The sequence below is a fragment of the Eschrichtius robustus genome, chromosome 7, assembly GCF_028021215.1.
Source record: "Eschrichtius robustus isolate mEscRob2 chromosome 7, mEscRob2.pri, whole genome shotgun sequence".
Lineage (NCBI taxonomy): Eukaryota > Metazoa > Chordata > Mammalia > Artiodactyla > Eschrichtiidae > Eschrichtius > Eschrichtius robustus.
In genome coordinates, this window is record NC_090830.1 from 105006298 (window position 1) to 105024125 (window position 17828).

The 17828-nt window shown below is 36.3% G+C and overlaps 1 protein-coding gene across 4 annotated transcripts in view; it reads left to right on the top strand.

The window, feature by feature from the left end:
• The window catches only part of EXOC6 (exocyst complex component 6), a 207209-nt gene that overhangs the window by 58331 nt on the left and 131050 nt on the right, over window positions 1–17828 (top strand). For all 4 annotated transcript variants that reach the window (XM_068548220.1, XM_068548217.1, XM_068548218.1 and 1 more), the window contains exons 6-8: window positions 2269–2473; window positions 14555–14707; window positions 17014–17082. In XM_068548220.1, the coding sequence (XP_068404321.1) occupies window positions 2269–2473; window positions 14555–14707; window positions 17014–17082 (427 nt within the window). The remainder of the gene's footprint in view (window positions 1–2268; window positions 2474–14554; window positions 14708–17013; window positions 17083–17828) is intronic.

A 17828-nucleotide genomic window follows, 5' to 3' on the forward strand; every position in this document is an offset into this window, starting at 1 on the left:
CTCCAAAGTACAGCTCCTTTTAGTGAGTAATGGTATTTAGAAACTAAGATCTGCATCTGCATGCTAGGTAGGCTTATTATATAACACACACACACACACACACTCTATCTTTCATGCCCTCCAGCTTCCACGTTTGCCATTGAGAAGTTTGAAGTCATTCTGATTTCTCATCCATAGTTTGTGACCCACGTTTTCTCTCTTTTAGATTCTTCTCTTTGTCATCTGTGGTCTGTAATTTCCTGGTGTGAGCTTTGATGTGGGTGGGTCTGTTTACTTCCATTGTGCTGGGTACTTAGTGAACCTACTTTTTTTTTTAAGTGAAAGTGAGTTTATTTTTAAAATTTTTTTTAGTTTTATAAATTATTTATTTATTTATGGCTGCGTTGGGTCTTCATTTCTGTGCACGGGCTTCCTCTAGTTGCGGTGAGTGGGGGCTGCCCTTCGTTGCGGTGCGCGGGCTTCTCATTGTGGTGGCTTCTTTTGTTGCGGAGCACAGGCTGTAGGCATGCGGGCTTCAGCAGTTGTGGCATGTGGGCTCAGTAGTTGTGGCTCATGGGCTCTACAGTGCAGGCTCAGTAGTCGTGGCACATGGGCTCAGTTGCTCCCTGGCATGTGGGATCTTCCTGGACCAGGGATCCAACCCGTGTCCCCTGCATTGGCAGGCGGACTCTTAACCACTGCACCACCAGGGAAGTCCCTCTTTTTCTTCTTTAAAAAAATTATTTTTTGTCACACAGATATCAGTGTTTTAAGTCAGCTTGGATGTACCAAGGTCTCTGTTAGTCCAGTGGTTGGGACTCGGAGCTCCCACTGCAGGAGCTTCTTCCCAACCCCGGGCTCGTGAACCAAGATCCTGCAAGCCCCGTGGGGTGGCCAAAAAACAAAAAACAAAAAAACAATAACAAAGTAAAAAATAAAATTAGACTAGGAAACTAACAGATATGTTAGAAAGAATGTATAAATAAAAATATAGTTGAATCAACAACCGGAAGGTACATCAGTACCACAATAGTAAGAGGAGGAGGGAAAAGGAAAAAAAAAAGGGGGGGAGCGAGGCCTTGGATGTGGAGGGCGGGGCCTAAGCAAGGGCGATGTTTGGGCGGTGGGTGGGGCCAATGCTCAGGACCCACAGGGCTGGAAAAGGCCCTGGGGGCTGTGGGGGGTGGGGCTTAGGCTCAAGGAACAGAAGGTTCCCAGGCGTACCCCCACCCCTGGTCTCAGAGGGTGGGGGACCTCACCTGGGAGCGCAGCAGACTTCCTGGGCGCCAGTGGTCGGGGCAAACACCCTCCTCTCCTCTCCTGCTCCTCCGTGCTGGAGGGCCCCTCCCACCTGCCTCTCCTGATCTCCCCAGCCTCCCTCCTATGCCCCCAGGACCTGCGTGGCCTGGATGGGGCTTTGGAGGTTGGGGGACAGGCTTGGGAGCTCAGCAGGCTCCCCAGGCCCAGTGGGCCAGGCATCGCCCTCAGCTCCTCTCCGGCTCCTCCTGGAGAGTCCCTCCCACCTGCCTCTCCTGATCTCCGCGGCCTCAGGGGCGCCGATCCTGTCTGGCCTCCACTTCTCCTCCCCCCTCAGTCCCCCTACCTCTAACTGGTTCACTCCCATCTCCTTGGGCGTCACAGTCCCAGACCAGTGGCTGGCAGGCGCCCTCGTTGTGGGGAGACGCTAACTCCACGTCTTTCCACACCGCCATCTTCACCAATGCTTTTATGAGTAATAGGCATTCAAAAAATATTTTTTGAATTGAAAAAGAATTACTCTATTAATGGCTTTTTAAATGGTTGTTGTGACACAATATTATTTCTAATTGCCTTAAAGAGTGTAAAATTTTCCAAAAAATTTTTCTTAAAATATATTTTACTTTAATTTGATTTAAACCTGTGCTGTGTACTTTTTTGATGGTAGAGGATGTAGATGGGAGAGATATGAAATCATATATCAAATAACTAAATATTCTAATTAAAAATTTTGGAACTATTATACATATATACATTTAAGGCATTGTGATGACTATGATAATGCTTGTGATGTTATAGATTTAGATGAAATGAAGTAAAGAAGTTGTTTGTTAGTGAATTTTCATCCTGCAACTTTTTCATATGGTTTATAGTTTGTGCTTAGTAAATAGAAATAAATGTTAATTTTATTTATTTTATTTTTACTATAACAATATCCTTTTTGTTGGGAGTGTTGGAGTGATTATTTGGACTTACTTGTAAAATAAATGTAATAAGAACTTTTTATAGAGTGTTCTTTTTAACTTCTCACAGGTATTATTCTGCTCTAAAAACTATGGAACAATTAGAGAATGTGTATTTTCCCCGGGTTAGTCAATACCGGTTTTGTCAGCTAATGATAGAAAATCTTCCTAAGCTCCGTGAAGATATTAAAGAAATCTCCATGTCTGATCTCAAAGACTTTTTGGAAAGCATTCGCAAACATTCTGACAAAATAGGTGAAACAGCAATGAAACAGGTGAGACTAAAAAGTAGAATTTTATTTATTTATTGAAGTATAATCGATTTACAGTGCTGTGCCAATCTTTGCTGTACAGCAAAGTGACTCAGTTTTACACATACAGACATTCTTAAAAAGGAGACTTTTAATTTAATGTTAGTTAATAATCTAGGTTATAGAATATACCCAGAGTTTACATTTTTAATTACATAAAATACTTGTTTTTGTTTAGTTTTAACCTTTTCTTAGCTTTCCTTATTCTTGTTTAGAATGGATTTCATTAGCATTTCTTCTTTGGTTTGCAGTTATTCCTTATTTAATTAAGTAAAGTTGATCTAACTTGATTCACCAACTGATCTCTCAGCAATCTTCCCCATGTATGTAGTATCACATTAACTTTTTTCAGCAGTCAAATTTGGTATAAAATTAGCTAAAAAGTGGCAGCCACAGAGGCAAGTGGGAGCCCTTTTATGCTAAGGTTATAAATTGTTCTCTTTTTAAAGCAAATTGAAAGTATTATCTTTGAATTAACTCCTACAGCTCAGTAACAAAAAGGCAAACAATGGGAAAATATTTGGCAGTTATAAAATTAATGTACCTACCTTTTGAGTCAGCAGTTCCTCTCCTAGGTATTTACCAATGAGAAATGAAAACGCATCCTCACGATGCTCGATGCTCAGCAGCTTTGTTCACAGCTAGCCAAAAACTGGAAACAAGCCAAATGGACATCAAAAGGAGAATGGATACACAAATTGTGCTATACTCGTGCAATAGAATATTACTTAACAATAAGAAGGAATGAATTTCTGATATGTCTAACAACACATATGAATCTCCCAGACATTATGCTGAGATACAGAAGCTGGACACAGAAAAGCACACACTTATATCTATTTGCATGCAATTCTAAGGCAGGCAAAACTAATTTAAGGTTAAAAAAAAAAAAATCAACACAGTAGCTGCCTCTGGGTGGGGAGATTGCCTGGGAAGGGACACAAGGGAACTTTCTGGGGAGATGGAAATGTTCTATACCATGACAAAGTATATCCGCTTGTCAAAATTGTATAGTTAAGATCTGTATATTTTAATGTATGCAAGTCTTATCTGAAAAAAAATTGTAAACAATGCATGGGGTGTTTGTGGAGTGTGTAGGTAAAGACATAGATGAAAGAAGGATGTATAAATATTGTTGAAGATAGGTGATGTGAACTTGAGAGTTCATTATATTAATCTGTTTACTTTGTATTTGAAATTTTCAGTAATAAAAGGTTTTAAAATTATTTAAATGAATTAAAACTTACGAGTTCGCTGTTAAAACCCCCCAATAATCACAATGTCATAGAAATAAAACTATGTTCATCATGCTTTCTAACTCCTGATTTTTTCTCAAGTATTACAAACTACTTAGAGAAGCTTAAAATTTTTAATTAATTATTTATTTATTTGGTTGCGCCAGGTCTTAGTTGCGGTAGGTGGGCTCCTTAGCTGTGGCTCCAGGGCTCCTTAGTTGCGGTAGGTGGGCTCCTTAGTTGTGGCATGCGAACTCTTAGTTGCGGCATGCATGTGGGATCTAGTTCCCTGACTAGGGATTGAACCTGGGCCGCCTGCATTGGGAGAGCGGAGTCTTATCCACTGTGCCACCTGGGAAGTCCCTCTTTTCTTTTTTTTAAAATTGAAGTGTTGTTGGTTTACAGTGTTGTGTTTCTGGTTTACAGCAAAGTGATTCAGTTATATGTATATATATTCTTTTTCATGTTTTTTTTCCATTATGGTTTATTACAGGATATTGAGTACAGTTCCCTGTGCTAAACAGTAGGACCTTGTTGTTTATCTATATTATATATAGTAGCTTGTATCTGCTAATCCCAAACTCCTAATTTATCCCTCCCCCACCCCCATTCCCCTTTGGTAACTCTAAGTTTGTTTTCTGTGTTTATGAGTCTGTTTCTGTTTTGTAAATAAATTCATTTGTATCATATTTTATATTCCACTTATAAGTGATGTCGTATGGTATTTGTCTCTTTATTTTCTTCACTTAGTATGATAATCTCTAGGTCCATCCATGTTGCTGCAAATAGCATTAATTCATTCTTTTTATGGCTGAGTAGTACTCCATTATATATATATATACACCACATCTTCTTTATCCCTTTATCTGTTGATGTACATTTAGGTTGCTTCCATGTCTTTGCTATCATAAATAGTGCTGCTGTGAACATTGGGGTGCATGTATCTTTTCGAATTAGAGTTTTCTCTGGATATGGCCCAGGAATGGGATTGCTGGATGTTATGGCAACTCTATTTTTAGTTTTTTAAGGAACCTCCATACTTTTTTTTCCATAGTGGGTGTATCAATTTACATTCCCACCAACAGTGTAGGAGGGTTCCCTTTTCTCTACACCCTCTCCAGCATTTATCATTTGTAGACTTTTTAATGATGGCCATTCTGACTGGTGTGAGGTGATACCTCATTGTAGTTTTGATTTGCATTTCTCTAATAATTAGCAATGTTGAGCATCTTTTCATGTGCCTGTTGGCCATCTGTATGTCTTCTTTGGAGAAATGTCTGTTTAGGTCTTCTGGCCATTTTTTGATTAGGTTGTCTTTTCATTTTTCTAATTAAAGAAATATGTCTGTATCAGATTATTGCCACAGCAGAGGAAATTTTTTTTTTAAACTTTATTTATTTATTTATTTATTTTTGGTTGTGTTGGGTCTTCGTTTCTGTGCGAGGGCTTTCTCTAGTTGCGGCAAGTGGGGGCCACTCCTCATCGCGGTGTGCGGGCCTCTCACTGTCGCGGCCTCTCTTGTTGCGGAGCACAGGCTCCAGACGCGCAGGCTCAGTAATTGTGGCTCATGGGCCCAGCTGCTCCGCAGCATGTGGGATCTTCCCAGACCAGGGCTCGAACCCGTGTCCCCTGCATTGTTAGGCAGACTCTCAACCACTGCGCCACCAGGGAAGCCCAGCAGAGGAAATTAAAATTCTGTATATGAAGTTTCTTCCTATTTTAACTTTTAAAGGATTGCCTATAAATCAGATAATCTCCATTATATTTCTATTAATTGTCTCAGCTTTACACAGTATTATATTCTATGTTAATTTGCCTTGTTTAATAGATTATTTTACTTTGAGGACGTATTGATTTTGAAAATTCTTTACCAGGATGAATTTACTTTAAAAAATGAAAACTATGTACAATAATGTAGGACTTGTGAGGATATACAATAATGTTTTTTAAAAGTTGTCTCATTTTTTAAAAAATTTGTAGTTAAGTGTTTCTTACCTGTAGATGGACTATAGCAGATTTTCTTTTCTTTCTTTCCTTTTTTTTTTACTTTTCTCATTGTTTTATTATTATTTTTTATTTTTTTATTGAAGTATAGTTGATGTACAATGTTATATAAGTTACAGGTGTACAATATAGTGATTCACAATTTTTAAAGGTTATACTTCATTTATAGTTACTTTAAACTATTGGCTCTATTCCACATGTTGTACAATATATCCTTGTAGCTTATTTTATACCTAATAGTTTGTACCTCTTAATCTCATACCCCTGTATTGCCCCTCCCTCTTCCCTCTCCCTGCTGGTAACCACTAGTTTGTTCTCTGTATCTGTGAATCTGCTTCTTTTTTGTTATATTCACTAGTTTGTTGTATTTTTTAGATTCTATGTATAAGAGGTATCGTACAGTATTTGTCTTTCTCTGAATTCTTTCACATAGCATAATGCCCTCCAAGTCCATTCATGTTGCTGCAAATGGCAAAATTTCATTATTTTTTATGGTTGAGTAGTATTCCATTGTGTGTGTGTGTGTGTGTGTGTGCGCCTGCGCATCTATATCTCACATCTTCTTTATCCATTCATCTGTGTATTGGACACTTAGGTTACTTTCATATCTTGGCAATTGTAAATAATGCTGCTATGAACATTGGGGTTTATGTATCATTTCTAATTAGTGTTTTTGTTTTTGCTTTTGGATGTATACCCAGGAGTGGAATTGCTGGATCATAGGGTAGCTCTATTTTTAGTTTTTTGAGAAACCTCCATACTATTTTCCACAGCAGATGCACCAGTTTACATTCCCATCAACAGTTTACAAGGATTTCCTTTTCTCCATATAGCAGATTTGATTTTCAAATTATTTTGATAGTTATCTCTTGTTAGGATTAGTTAAATACTTGGTTGACAAAAATTCTTTTTTTGTTTTTGTTTTTTTTTTGTTTTTTGGCTGTGCTGAGTAGCTTGTGGGATCTTAGTTCCCTGACCAGGGATCAAACCCAGGCCCTGGTAGTGAGAGCACTGAGTCTTAACCACTGGACCTCCAGGGAATTCCCCCAAATATCTTTATTTGCTGTAAGTAAGAAGAAGCTACTAAGCAGAATTTAAACCACACTTTTTGCCTCTCTTTTCTATGAAAGCTAGGCCTGGGGCTATTTTCCCTACCATTGGGATGGTGGGAATATGGTTAGTTGTGGGTGGTGTTATAGGAACAGAAATAGTAGAAGTGTAGGCCAGTGAGTTAGAGTTTGAACATCACATTAGTAGCCTGGAAAAAATAAATATTAAGAAAGTGTAAGAGAGTAAGATTTGAAGCCAAGTTCAGGAAAAGAATCCAGAGATTCTGAATCTAGATAATACGGTTATTCCAGAGAACTATATAGGTTAAGATAGCCCCGGTAGAACCAAAAGATTGGATATTAACTCACTGTTAAGCTAGAATAAAGTGTGGGATTTCATAGTTTTCCTCTGAAGAGATCATCTTTCTCCTCCACTGTTGACACTTCAGCACTTCAAGATGCTCACAGGACTGCTGGTACATTTATGCTAAAATGGGAGTCAGAGGAGCAATTGGTTCTTCCCATAGCACCTCCCATTATTCTCAGGATCTTAAGTCTTCCTGAGTGATTGCCTCTGATCAGTGAATGTTCTTCCCCACTGGTGAGCTCTTCAACTTTATGTTCTTGCCTTCAGTATCTTGCCTTCTTGTTTTCAGTACTTTTTCTCCTACATCTGGACAAGGAATTCTGTGTATGCCACGGGGATAAAAAACAATCACATGGAAGATTTTTCAGTGTGAAGATAGTAGTTTAAAGTAGTTTAAAGTTCATGTTCCATTATACATTTTAATTAAGAGTTTCATTATTAAACTTATTCTCTCTGACCTGTTTTTCGTAGACTGGTTTTGGACTTTTTCTACCTAGGCAGTCCACCAAATCATGGGCTCTAGGACTTAAGGTTTATGAGAATTTCCTGCTGGGCAGGAATAGACTCTTCCTGGTTCACCACTATTTTTTTTTTTTTGTATAAACAATAAAGCTCCCTACCTCTGCAACCAAAAGACAGATGTTTTATACAGAAGCCTTTCCTAATCATCTGTCTATAGGGATTTTTTCCTTACAATTTTTCCTTTAGAAGGTGTCTCCCACGAAACTGAGAGGTTAGAGAGCTTTCTTATGATGGAACAACTAGAGTCCTTAAGATCTGATAAGAAAATTTGTGTTTTGTTCAATTTTGGTTTCCCTTCTTGCACCCATTTAATATCTTGTGGTTTTTTTGAGCATTGGAAGCCTTCTGGAGTCTCTCATAAAGTGTCAGAATCACAGTTTGGTTCTGGAATCTCCTTAGGTGACATAAATGGAAACCTTGTACTTTGCTAAGTAGCTCCCTCCCTTGGAGGTTCTCTGTATCTTGTGTTTAATTCTATGATCTCATATCCCATTTATGGATTTGCTTGTTATATATTCACTCGAATGTCCTATAGGCACTTCAAACCTAGCATTTCTGAAAGTAACCTCATTATCTTCTCACTAAATCTGTGTTTTCTGTATTTCCTGTCTCAGATAGTAGTATCTCCTATTTTCACAAGCCAGAAACTGGGGAGTACTTTAGACTTTTCAGGAGTATTTATACTCTAAGTAGTTTGTTACAAAGTCCTACTTAGTAACTATCAATTTTACTTCTAAATATCTGTAGATTCTGTATCCTCTGCTGTACATACCCAGACTGTTGTTATATCAAATTAAGTATTCTCCTTATCTCTAGTCTTTTCTCCTTTTGCTTATTATCCTAAAATTCAAGTATAACCACATCACTCACTCTTCAGTGATTCCCAGTTACTCTTTACCTAAGTTCAGATTCCTCAGCATGAAACAAAAGCCTCATCTCTGGATACTCCCTGTGTGCTACAGAAGTACACATCTCGTAAATTTTTGACTACACTGGTTGTTTCCTCTACCTAGAATGCCTTCCATTCTCCTAAATTTTCCAGTCTGATGAATTGCTGCTTTTTTTCCCCCCAAAAGCTGACTTAAGTATCACTTCATCTGTAAAATCTACCTTCCTCTGTCTCACTACTGCTAGCAAGAGATGGTCTCTTCCTCCTCAGTGCATATGTCTGTTGTACTTTTCACACTACATTATAATTGCATATTTTGTGTTTTTAACTGGACAGTGAGTTTTTAAAGTGAGGGGATATATCCTATTTATTTTTACCTTCCTGAGATCTAGCACTGTGCCTAGCATGAGATGCACAAAAAGTTTTTTTTTGAAGGAATTTAGAGCTGAGCTTTAGCTTCTCTAAGGAGAATTTTTTAAAGTAAAAGGCAGACTTGCATTTGTAGTGTTTTTTTTTTTTCCTCATTCTAATGTGATAGATGAATCCACTGTGAGTAGTCTGATGCTTAATTTGTCATTGAATACCTAAAGTTCATAGTCTCAGTTAACATTTTCATATTATATCCCCTGGCACACATTTTAATAGTGTTCTTTAGGGGAAAACGGGACTAAATGGTCAAATAAGTTTTGGAAACCTGGGTTAAATAAAGTTAAGCATATTTCTTATGAATTGTAAATCCCCTGGAAGGGAGGTAAAGTATGTAATATTTATCTTACTTATTTGAGCATAGAACCCTTTTTTCAAGGAGTATCTATTGATAATGTGTGAAATGTTAGTTTTGTACATAACACTGTTTGGAAGCAGTGTTCTAAATAAATGTTTTTTTACTCTGAAAACCAAAAATCATAGACAAAATAAGTTTGGGCACAGAGGGAGAAAGGGAATTCTGATTTTTTTTCCAGTGAGTAGGTTAATAATGGTAATGGAGGAGAAGGGATAATGATTTTCTTAAGCACAAGCCTCTGGAGCCAGCCTTAAGGTCTAGGTGAGGGCAGAGCTAGATTTCTGTGATTTGCATGGTCTGATTACCTGGGATTAGAAAGGTCTGATTGGCAGTAGTGTATTCCTCAGAGAAAATTCACCCTAAAGAGGCAGTGGGTAAACTTTCTACATGCTAACAGAACAGAGTAGCTACAATCTGACCTATCACAACAGAGGGAATGTTCCACTAATATGCGTTATGTAAGGAAATTAAAATCCTGGAATTAAGCCTATGTTTTTTTCAATCTCTGATAATGAAGTTCTGATAGTGAAGTATCACTAAAATGCGTAAAAAAAAAAAATAAGGCTTCTCAACTTATTCATCTGTGTAAATGTTCATTTTTGTCAATAATTAAGTCAGTTGTGGGATAACAGCTTCTGCATTCCTAGTCTTCACAAGCTGTGGTCATTTTCTGTGGAAAATAAAATAAGCTTGCAACTTGATACCATGGTTCCTTCTGTGAGGTTAGTAGACATTTTTCTCTACGAATAATCCATTGGAGTTAAGGCAGCATATTTTATGTATGTTCCTGTATGTATCATATCTTTTAAATTTTTCTAGTGTTTTTAAATTAATATATTTGGTTTTTCTCTTAAAAAAAAATTAATGGTAATTGTTTTGTAAAACCTTGACAGTGCTCCAAACCAAAGGTCATTAAAATAATTGAATCATTATTTGACCTGAATCACTCAAAGGAAGAGGAGTATACTCATTGGTAATTGATATAAAGCTTAACTCTAGGATGCAAAACAAAGTCTAAATAATGGAACTATTAGACATAGACTTTAATATTAATTAATTAATATTGGCATGGCCAGAAAGTTCATTTGGGTTTTTCCTTAAGATGTTATGGAAAAACCCAAATGAACTTTTTGACCAACCCGATGTATTCAAGGAATTATAAGACAAGATTGAGAATTTGGAGATCATTGGAAACCATAAAGCAAATCATCTGGAGATTCTAAAACTGAAAATACATTAACAAATTAAGAACTCATCGTATAGGAGGCAGAACATATTAGATACAGCTGAAGAAAGAATTAATGAACCAGAAGATAGGTCAGAGGAAAATATCCAAATTGCAGCTCAGAAAGACAAAAGAATGGAAAGTACAGGAAAGAGATTAGAGACATATGGGGTAAGGTGAAAAGGTTTAATGTATATGTAATTATAGTCCCAGAAGGAGAAAAGAGAGAGAATAGGGCATAAAAAATATGGACAGACCCTGAAGCCACAAAAGTGCTATGAATTCTAAGCAGAAGAAATACAAACCCATATTTAGGCATATAATAGTAAAATACTGAAAACTAATGAAGAAAAATTTTAAAACAGCCAGAGGAAAAAATGTATTATCTTCAAAAGGACAATAATAAAATCAGTCAATAGCTGACTTCTCAGCAGAATCAATGGAAGCCAAAACATAGTGAAAAGTATATCTGAAGTGCTGATAAACCTTATGTGTCAACCTAGAATTCTGTACCCAGCAAAAATCTTTTAGAAATGAAGGTGAAATGAAGGTATTTTTCAGATAAATAAAAACCTAGAGAATTTTTTTCTAGCAGACCTGCACTAAAGGAAATATTAGTGTTTTCAGACATAAAATCATCCCAGTTAGAAGGCCAGAGATGCAGAAGTAAATAGAAAGGGCAACTATTTGGGATAAAACTACATATCTATTGGCTGTATGAAACAAAATCATCTTATGAGGTTTACGTATGTATAGAATTAACAGTGTGAAACAAGAACCACATTTAAGTTGGGAGGGGAATTGATATGAGTTTTAAAAACTCTGTTAAATTATGCTGCTTTAAGAAGACATATCTTACATATAAACATATAGAGAGGTTGAAAGCAAAAGGATGGAAGAGGTGTATCATGCAAAGATTAACCAAGAGAAAGCTGATGTATGTACATTAATATTAAAGTAGGCTTTAAGACAAAAAGCTTAAGAAAGAGTAACATTTCATAGTGATAAAAGGTTCAGTTCATCAGGAAAATAAACAATTCTAAATTTATTTCTATCTAATAACATAGTCTCAAAATATATAAAAGCAAAAATTGTCAGAGTTAAAAGGAGAAATAGACATCTTGACAATCATAATAGATTTCAACACTCCTCTCAGTAACTACTAGAGCCAATAGATATAGTAAGGATTTAGTCCTTTTAAATAATGATTAGCAACCCTGACCTAATTGACACATGTAACACTATCTCTCTTGATTTCAGAATATACATTTTTAAAGAACATTTATCAAAATTGATTATGTTTTGGTCCATAGAGGAAATGTCAATACATTTCAAAGGATTGAAATAATACAGAACATATTCTCTGGCCACATTGGAATTATTCCTGAAACTGGTAATAAATAAGTAGAAAATCCCTATATATTTGGAAATTAAGAAATAAAATTCTAAATAACCTATGGGTCAAAGAAGAAACTCATTTGAAACCAGAAAATATTTTGAATTGAATTATAATGAAAATGTGATATATGAAAAACTTGTAGGATATGATAAAAGTCAAGTTTAAGGGAAATTTGTAGGCTTTAATTTATAAATTAGGAAAGAAAGTCAGAAATCAATGATCCTAAGTATCCATTTCAAGAAGTTAGAGAAACAGTAGCAAATTAAACTCAATGAAAGTAGAAGTATTGATATGACACAAAAAGCACAGGCAACATAAACAAAAATAAGTGGAATTACATCTAACTCAAAAGCTTCTGCATAGCAAAGGAAACAGAGTGAAAAGACAACCTACGGAATGGAAGAAAATATTTGCAAACTGTATATCTGATTAGGGGTTAGTCTCCAAAATATGTAAGGAAATCATACAACTTAATAGCAAAAAAACAAAACAAAACAAAACTAATCACCTGATTAAAAAATGAGCTAGGGATTTGAAAAGACATTTCTCCAAAGGAGACATAAAAGTGGCCAACAGATATATGAAAAGATGCTAAACTTTATTAAACATTAGGGAAATGCAAATCAAAATCACAATGGGATGTCACCTTACACCTCTCAAGATGGCTATTATCAAAAAAACAAAAGATAGCAAGTGTTGGTAAGGATGTGGAGAAATTGGAACTCTTGCAAAATGTTGGCGGGAATGCATAATGGTGTAGCTGCTATGGAAAACAGTATGGAGGTTCCTCAAAAAGTTAACAATGGGGACTTCCCTGGTGGCGCAGTGGTTAAGAATCTGCCTGCCAATGCAGGGGACACGGGTTTGAGCCCTGGTCCGGGAAGATCCCACATACCACAAAGCAACTAAGCCTGTGTGCCACAACTACTAAGCCTGTGCTCTAGAGCTCACAAACCACAACTACTGAGCCTGCATGCCACAACTGCTGAAGCCCACAAGCCTAGAGCCTGTGCTCCACAACAAGAGAAGCCACCACAATGAGAAGCCCGAGCACCGCATCCAAGAGCACTGCTCCCCACGATTAGAGAAAGTCCGTGCGCAGCAATGAAGACCCAACACAGCCAAAAAAAATTAAAAATAAATCAACTAATTTTAAAAAAAAGTTAACAATGGAACTATCATATGTTCTACTATGGGTATTTATCCAAAAAACCTGAAATCAGGGTCTTGACGAATATTAGCACTCCCATGGTCTTTGCAGCATTATTCACAATATCTAAGATGTGGAAACAATGTAAACGTCCATTGACAAATGAATGGATTAAGAAAATGTGGTATGTACCTATAATGGAATACTATCCAGCCTTTAAAGAGGAAATTATCAGCTATCTAAGTTAGTCAAATTCATAGAATCAAAGAGTGGGATGGTGGTTGCCAGGGGGAAATGAGGAGTTACTAATCAACAGACATAAAGTTTCAGTATAAGATGAACAAGCTCTAGGGAATTCCTTGGCAGTCCAGTGGTTAATGATACCTACCAGGGTTCTTGGCCATCCCTAATCAATAGAAATTGACTAGAGGCCAGACAAGAAATTCAGCCAAGGCTTTATTGGGGCCCCTGCTACAGCAGGGGGGAGCTAGAACAGACCACAGGTTCCCTTGCTTGCTTACTCCCTGAGGAGGGGCGAGCTTGTTCCTTATATGGGGTGAGGGTAGGGGTGTGTCCATGGGTCAGGCCGGAGGGGTGGCTTAGGTGTTCTGCCCACCCTTTAGGTGGCCTAGTGTGTAGAGGGCTTGCGCAGTACCCTGCTTTTGCTCTGGGCTCTTAAAAAGTGGCAGTGGGGTTTTTTGGTCTCTTTGTATCTTTTGTCCACAATTTGCCCCAACTGTGCATGCATGCAGTTATTTTTAGTCCCTTATAGTTTCTTTGTATTTTGTTGCTGGAGGAGAGGTTCGTCCAGGTGCAAGTACTGCAGCGCTGAAGCAAAGGGTCCCAGGTCCTAGGCCTGTCTCAGGACTCCGAGCTTTCACTGCCGTGGGCCCGGTTCTGTCCCTGGTCGGGGAACTAGATCACACAAGCCGCACAGTGCGGCCAAAAAAAAAAAAAATAACGAACAAACTCTAGAGGTCTTCTATAAATATCAATATTATACCTATCAACAATAATGTATTAAATTATTGATATACATATTAATAATGTAATATGTATGTACACTTAAAAATTTAAGAGGGTAGATCTCATGTTAAAGCTGCTTACCACAATAAAATAAAATTGAAAAAAAGAAAGTGGAAGGAGATAATCAAGAGTAGAAATCAATGTAATAGAAAACAGAATACAAAAGGGAGGATCAACAAAGACAAAAGATGGTTCTTAGTCTTTTCAGATAAAATTGATAACCCCTGCAAGACTGTTGAAAAAAGGAGGGTGCAAATCATGAACAAAAATGGGACATCATTCCAGATCTTACACCTACAGACATTAAAAAGATGAGAAAATATGAATAAATTCTTGAACCAATTTTGACTACAATAATTTTTCAAATAATCTTAATTTTTCTTTTTCCCAAATAGGCACAGCAGCAGAAACTCTTCAGTGTTATTCTGCAGAAGCAAAATAATGTAAAATTTGGGAAGACTGTGTATATAAATGATAGAATTCCAGAAGAAAGGAATGAAATTGTATTGAAACCTGTATTTGAGGAAGAGGATGAGAATGAAGAGGAGGTGATGGGAATTTGTTTCTCTTTCTTTCTTTGTATCTTTTTTTGTTTCTATCTTTGTTTCTTCCTTCCTTCCTTTCTTTTCTTCCTTTTTCCCTTTCTTTCCTTCCTCCATCCCTCATCTATTATTGGATGTTTTTTTTCCTCTTGAGTTGTAATGTTGTCTGTGTGACACTCAGTCTTGCCATGTGGAAACTGAATTTACGTACATCAGTTTGTAATGAGCTATTAGGGCAAAGGAGTCATCTGAAATGTTAGACTGAATAATTGACAGATAAACAAGATATATTGTAGATTATATTTGTAAGCTGCAGATGGTTGAACCTAGGTTTTCTGCCATAATTAGCAGTAAAAGTGTAAATTTAATGATATTTTTGTAGTGATCACTCATAATTTAATTACCTGTGGCAGATATTTAATTGCATGATGGCTTAACCTTGCCATTTAGACTAATTCTGGATAGCCTAGCTTTTTTTCCTTCGGCTGGTGCTGAGATACTACAAAATAATTTTAATATGATTAAAGTTAAGTTTTCAATTTCTTAAAAAAGTTTTACTAAGTCTAGAAACCTTGAAATTGTTCTTAAATATTTGCTTTCTTTTATCCTCTTCATTCAAATTCATTCCTAGTCCTAGTGCTTCTTTTGTTCCCTCCACGAAGTCTTCTGTTGAGCCTACTTTTTATCTTTTCCGTTGAATTCCTTTTGAATTTACTTAATACCATGAGGAGTCTAGTATTCCCAATTGTTTATAAGTTTTGCCTTGTCAGTGAGAGTTTAAATTCTTTTTCTAAGGACACTGTTGGGGTGTAGTAAGAACTTTTAATTGATTGATTAAAGAGGAACGATATAGGGCTTCCCTGGTGGCGCAGCGGTTGAGAATCCGCCTGCCAATGCAGGGGACACGGGTTCGAGCCCTGGTCTGGGAAGATCCCACATGCCGCCACGATGAAGAGTGGCCCCCGCTTGCTGCAACTAGAGAAAGCCCTCGCACAGAAACAAAGACCCAACACAGCCAAAAATAAATAAATAAATAAATAAACCCAAAAAGTTAGAAAAAAAACAACTTTGCTTAAAGAGGAACCATATAAATATGTGTCCATGGCTTCTCTGTGTTTGGGGGAACCACTGAGTGTTCAGTATGTACATTTGCATTGTATGCGTGAGGATGAGTGAGTCTGTATGTATTTGTGAGTGTGTGTGTGTATATGTGTGTGTATGTATATGTATGTTAATATGTATATATGTATGTATATACATTTATGTTTGCATATATAGTAGATGTCTGATATACAGATAAATAAACAGCCTTAAATAGTTTAATGTCTTTCTAATGTGGAATTAATGTGACCTGATTAGTCCCTTGAAATGAAATAAATGTTTTTGAAATCTACTTTTTTGCTCTTTCTTAATCAGTATTCAGAGAATCTCTGTAAGTCTTTTCTCCCTTGAGATTCAGAATGGTAAAAATGGACCATCTAGTCTTCGTGTCTCAATTTTCCCTAGTCTGTTTTGTATATCTTTAATTGCTGGGAACATTGCCGTCAGGCCCGACACCCAAATCCATACTCTTAAGAGAAACTTGGTTGTTTCCCTGTTCTTTTCGATCTATTTAATTATTACTACATTTTGTTTCTGTCATTTTCCCAAATAAGTAATTCTATAATAAAAATACTTTAAGTTCTCTCAGAGGATTCATGAGAATAGAAATGTGTTCCTTTAAAAAGAGTTTATTTCTCAAGTTTGGGGAACTTTATATTACTGTTTCTTTAATTGTAAGGTGTACTTTAAAAAATATTATTAACATCTCAGAATCAGGAAACATCTTAAAATTGATGATACTACAGTTTCAAGTGGTAGTGTTTTTTTTTTCTTTGTTAGTGTTCCATAAAATAATAATGATGATTTCTTCAACTTGATGAAATAATGATAAGTCATGCATAAGAGAAGGAACTTCATCTATAGGTACATCATACATTTGTGCACCATCTTTACCAGAAGCAATAATGATGTATCTAGTTATCCATAGCAATTTTCTGGTAATCTGTCAAGCATGTTAAAGATACACAGTCTCTCCCCTTTATTACCTTATAATCTAAAATAGTCAACAATGATGATAAATATATGCAGAATGAATTACTAAACAAATGCCAAAACAAAATAAAAAAGGCATTGTGTTTATAGTGTGTGCTTTTTATAGTTGATAAATGTTATAACACGAAGTCCATGAATCTCCTTGTCTAACTTTATATTATTCAACAGTAGACTAGTAGTTTGACCTATAATTTTTAAAAAATGGTTTTATTTTTCAGGTCTTAACTGTTCAGGATCTTGTTGATTTTTCCCCTGTTTACCGATGTTTGCACATTTATTCTGTTCTGGTAAGTATCTTTTGTATATGTGCATGTGTGTGTATGTATATATATATATATATATGTATGTCTGTGTGTGTATACATATGTGTGTATACACGTTTGTGTGTGTATATTTGTATTATTAAAAAGACAGGTATGCATTTTAGGCCTGCTTTTCTAAAGGCTGACCACAAGCTCATTGAGCTCTAAACCTTCATGCAGTATTTATTTGTGAAATATCCACTGTGTGTAAGGCATTTACTTTTTTCTTTAACTTAATCATGGTGTACTTTCAAGTATACTTTTCATGTATGTTAAAAGAACCTTACATTTCTCCCTTCTTGCCTTTGTACTGTTGTATCACAGTTACTTTTAAATATGTTACTTCTACATTTGTTTACTCCACACTACATTGTTTTTAGTTTTGGTTAAACAATTATCTCTTTAAAAAACATAACAGCACTACTCTGATATAATTCATATACCCAAAATTTTACCCTTTTAAAGTATACAGTTCAGTGGTTTTAGTATAATTCACAAGGATGTGCAACCATTACAACTAATTCCAGAACATTTTATTACTACAAAAAGAAACCTCTTACCTGTTAGCAGTCACTCCTTATTCTCCCCTCCCCCCAGTCCCTGACAACCATTAATTTACTTTCTGTCTCTATGGATTTGCCTATTCTGGGTATTTCATATAAATGGAATCATACTATATGTGGCCTTTTGTGTCCAACTTCTTTCATGTAGGTAGAAGTTTAAGTTATTGA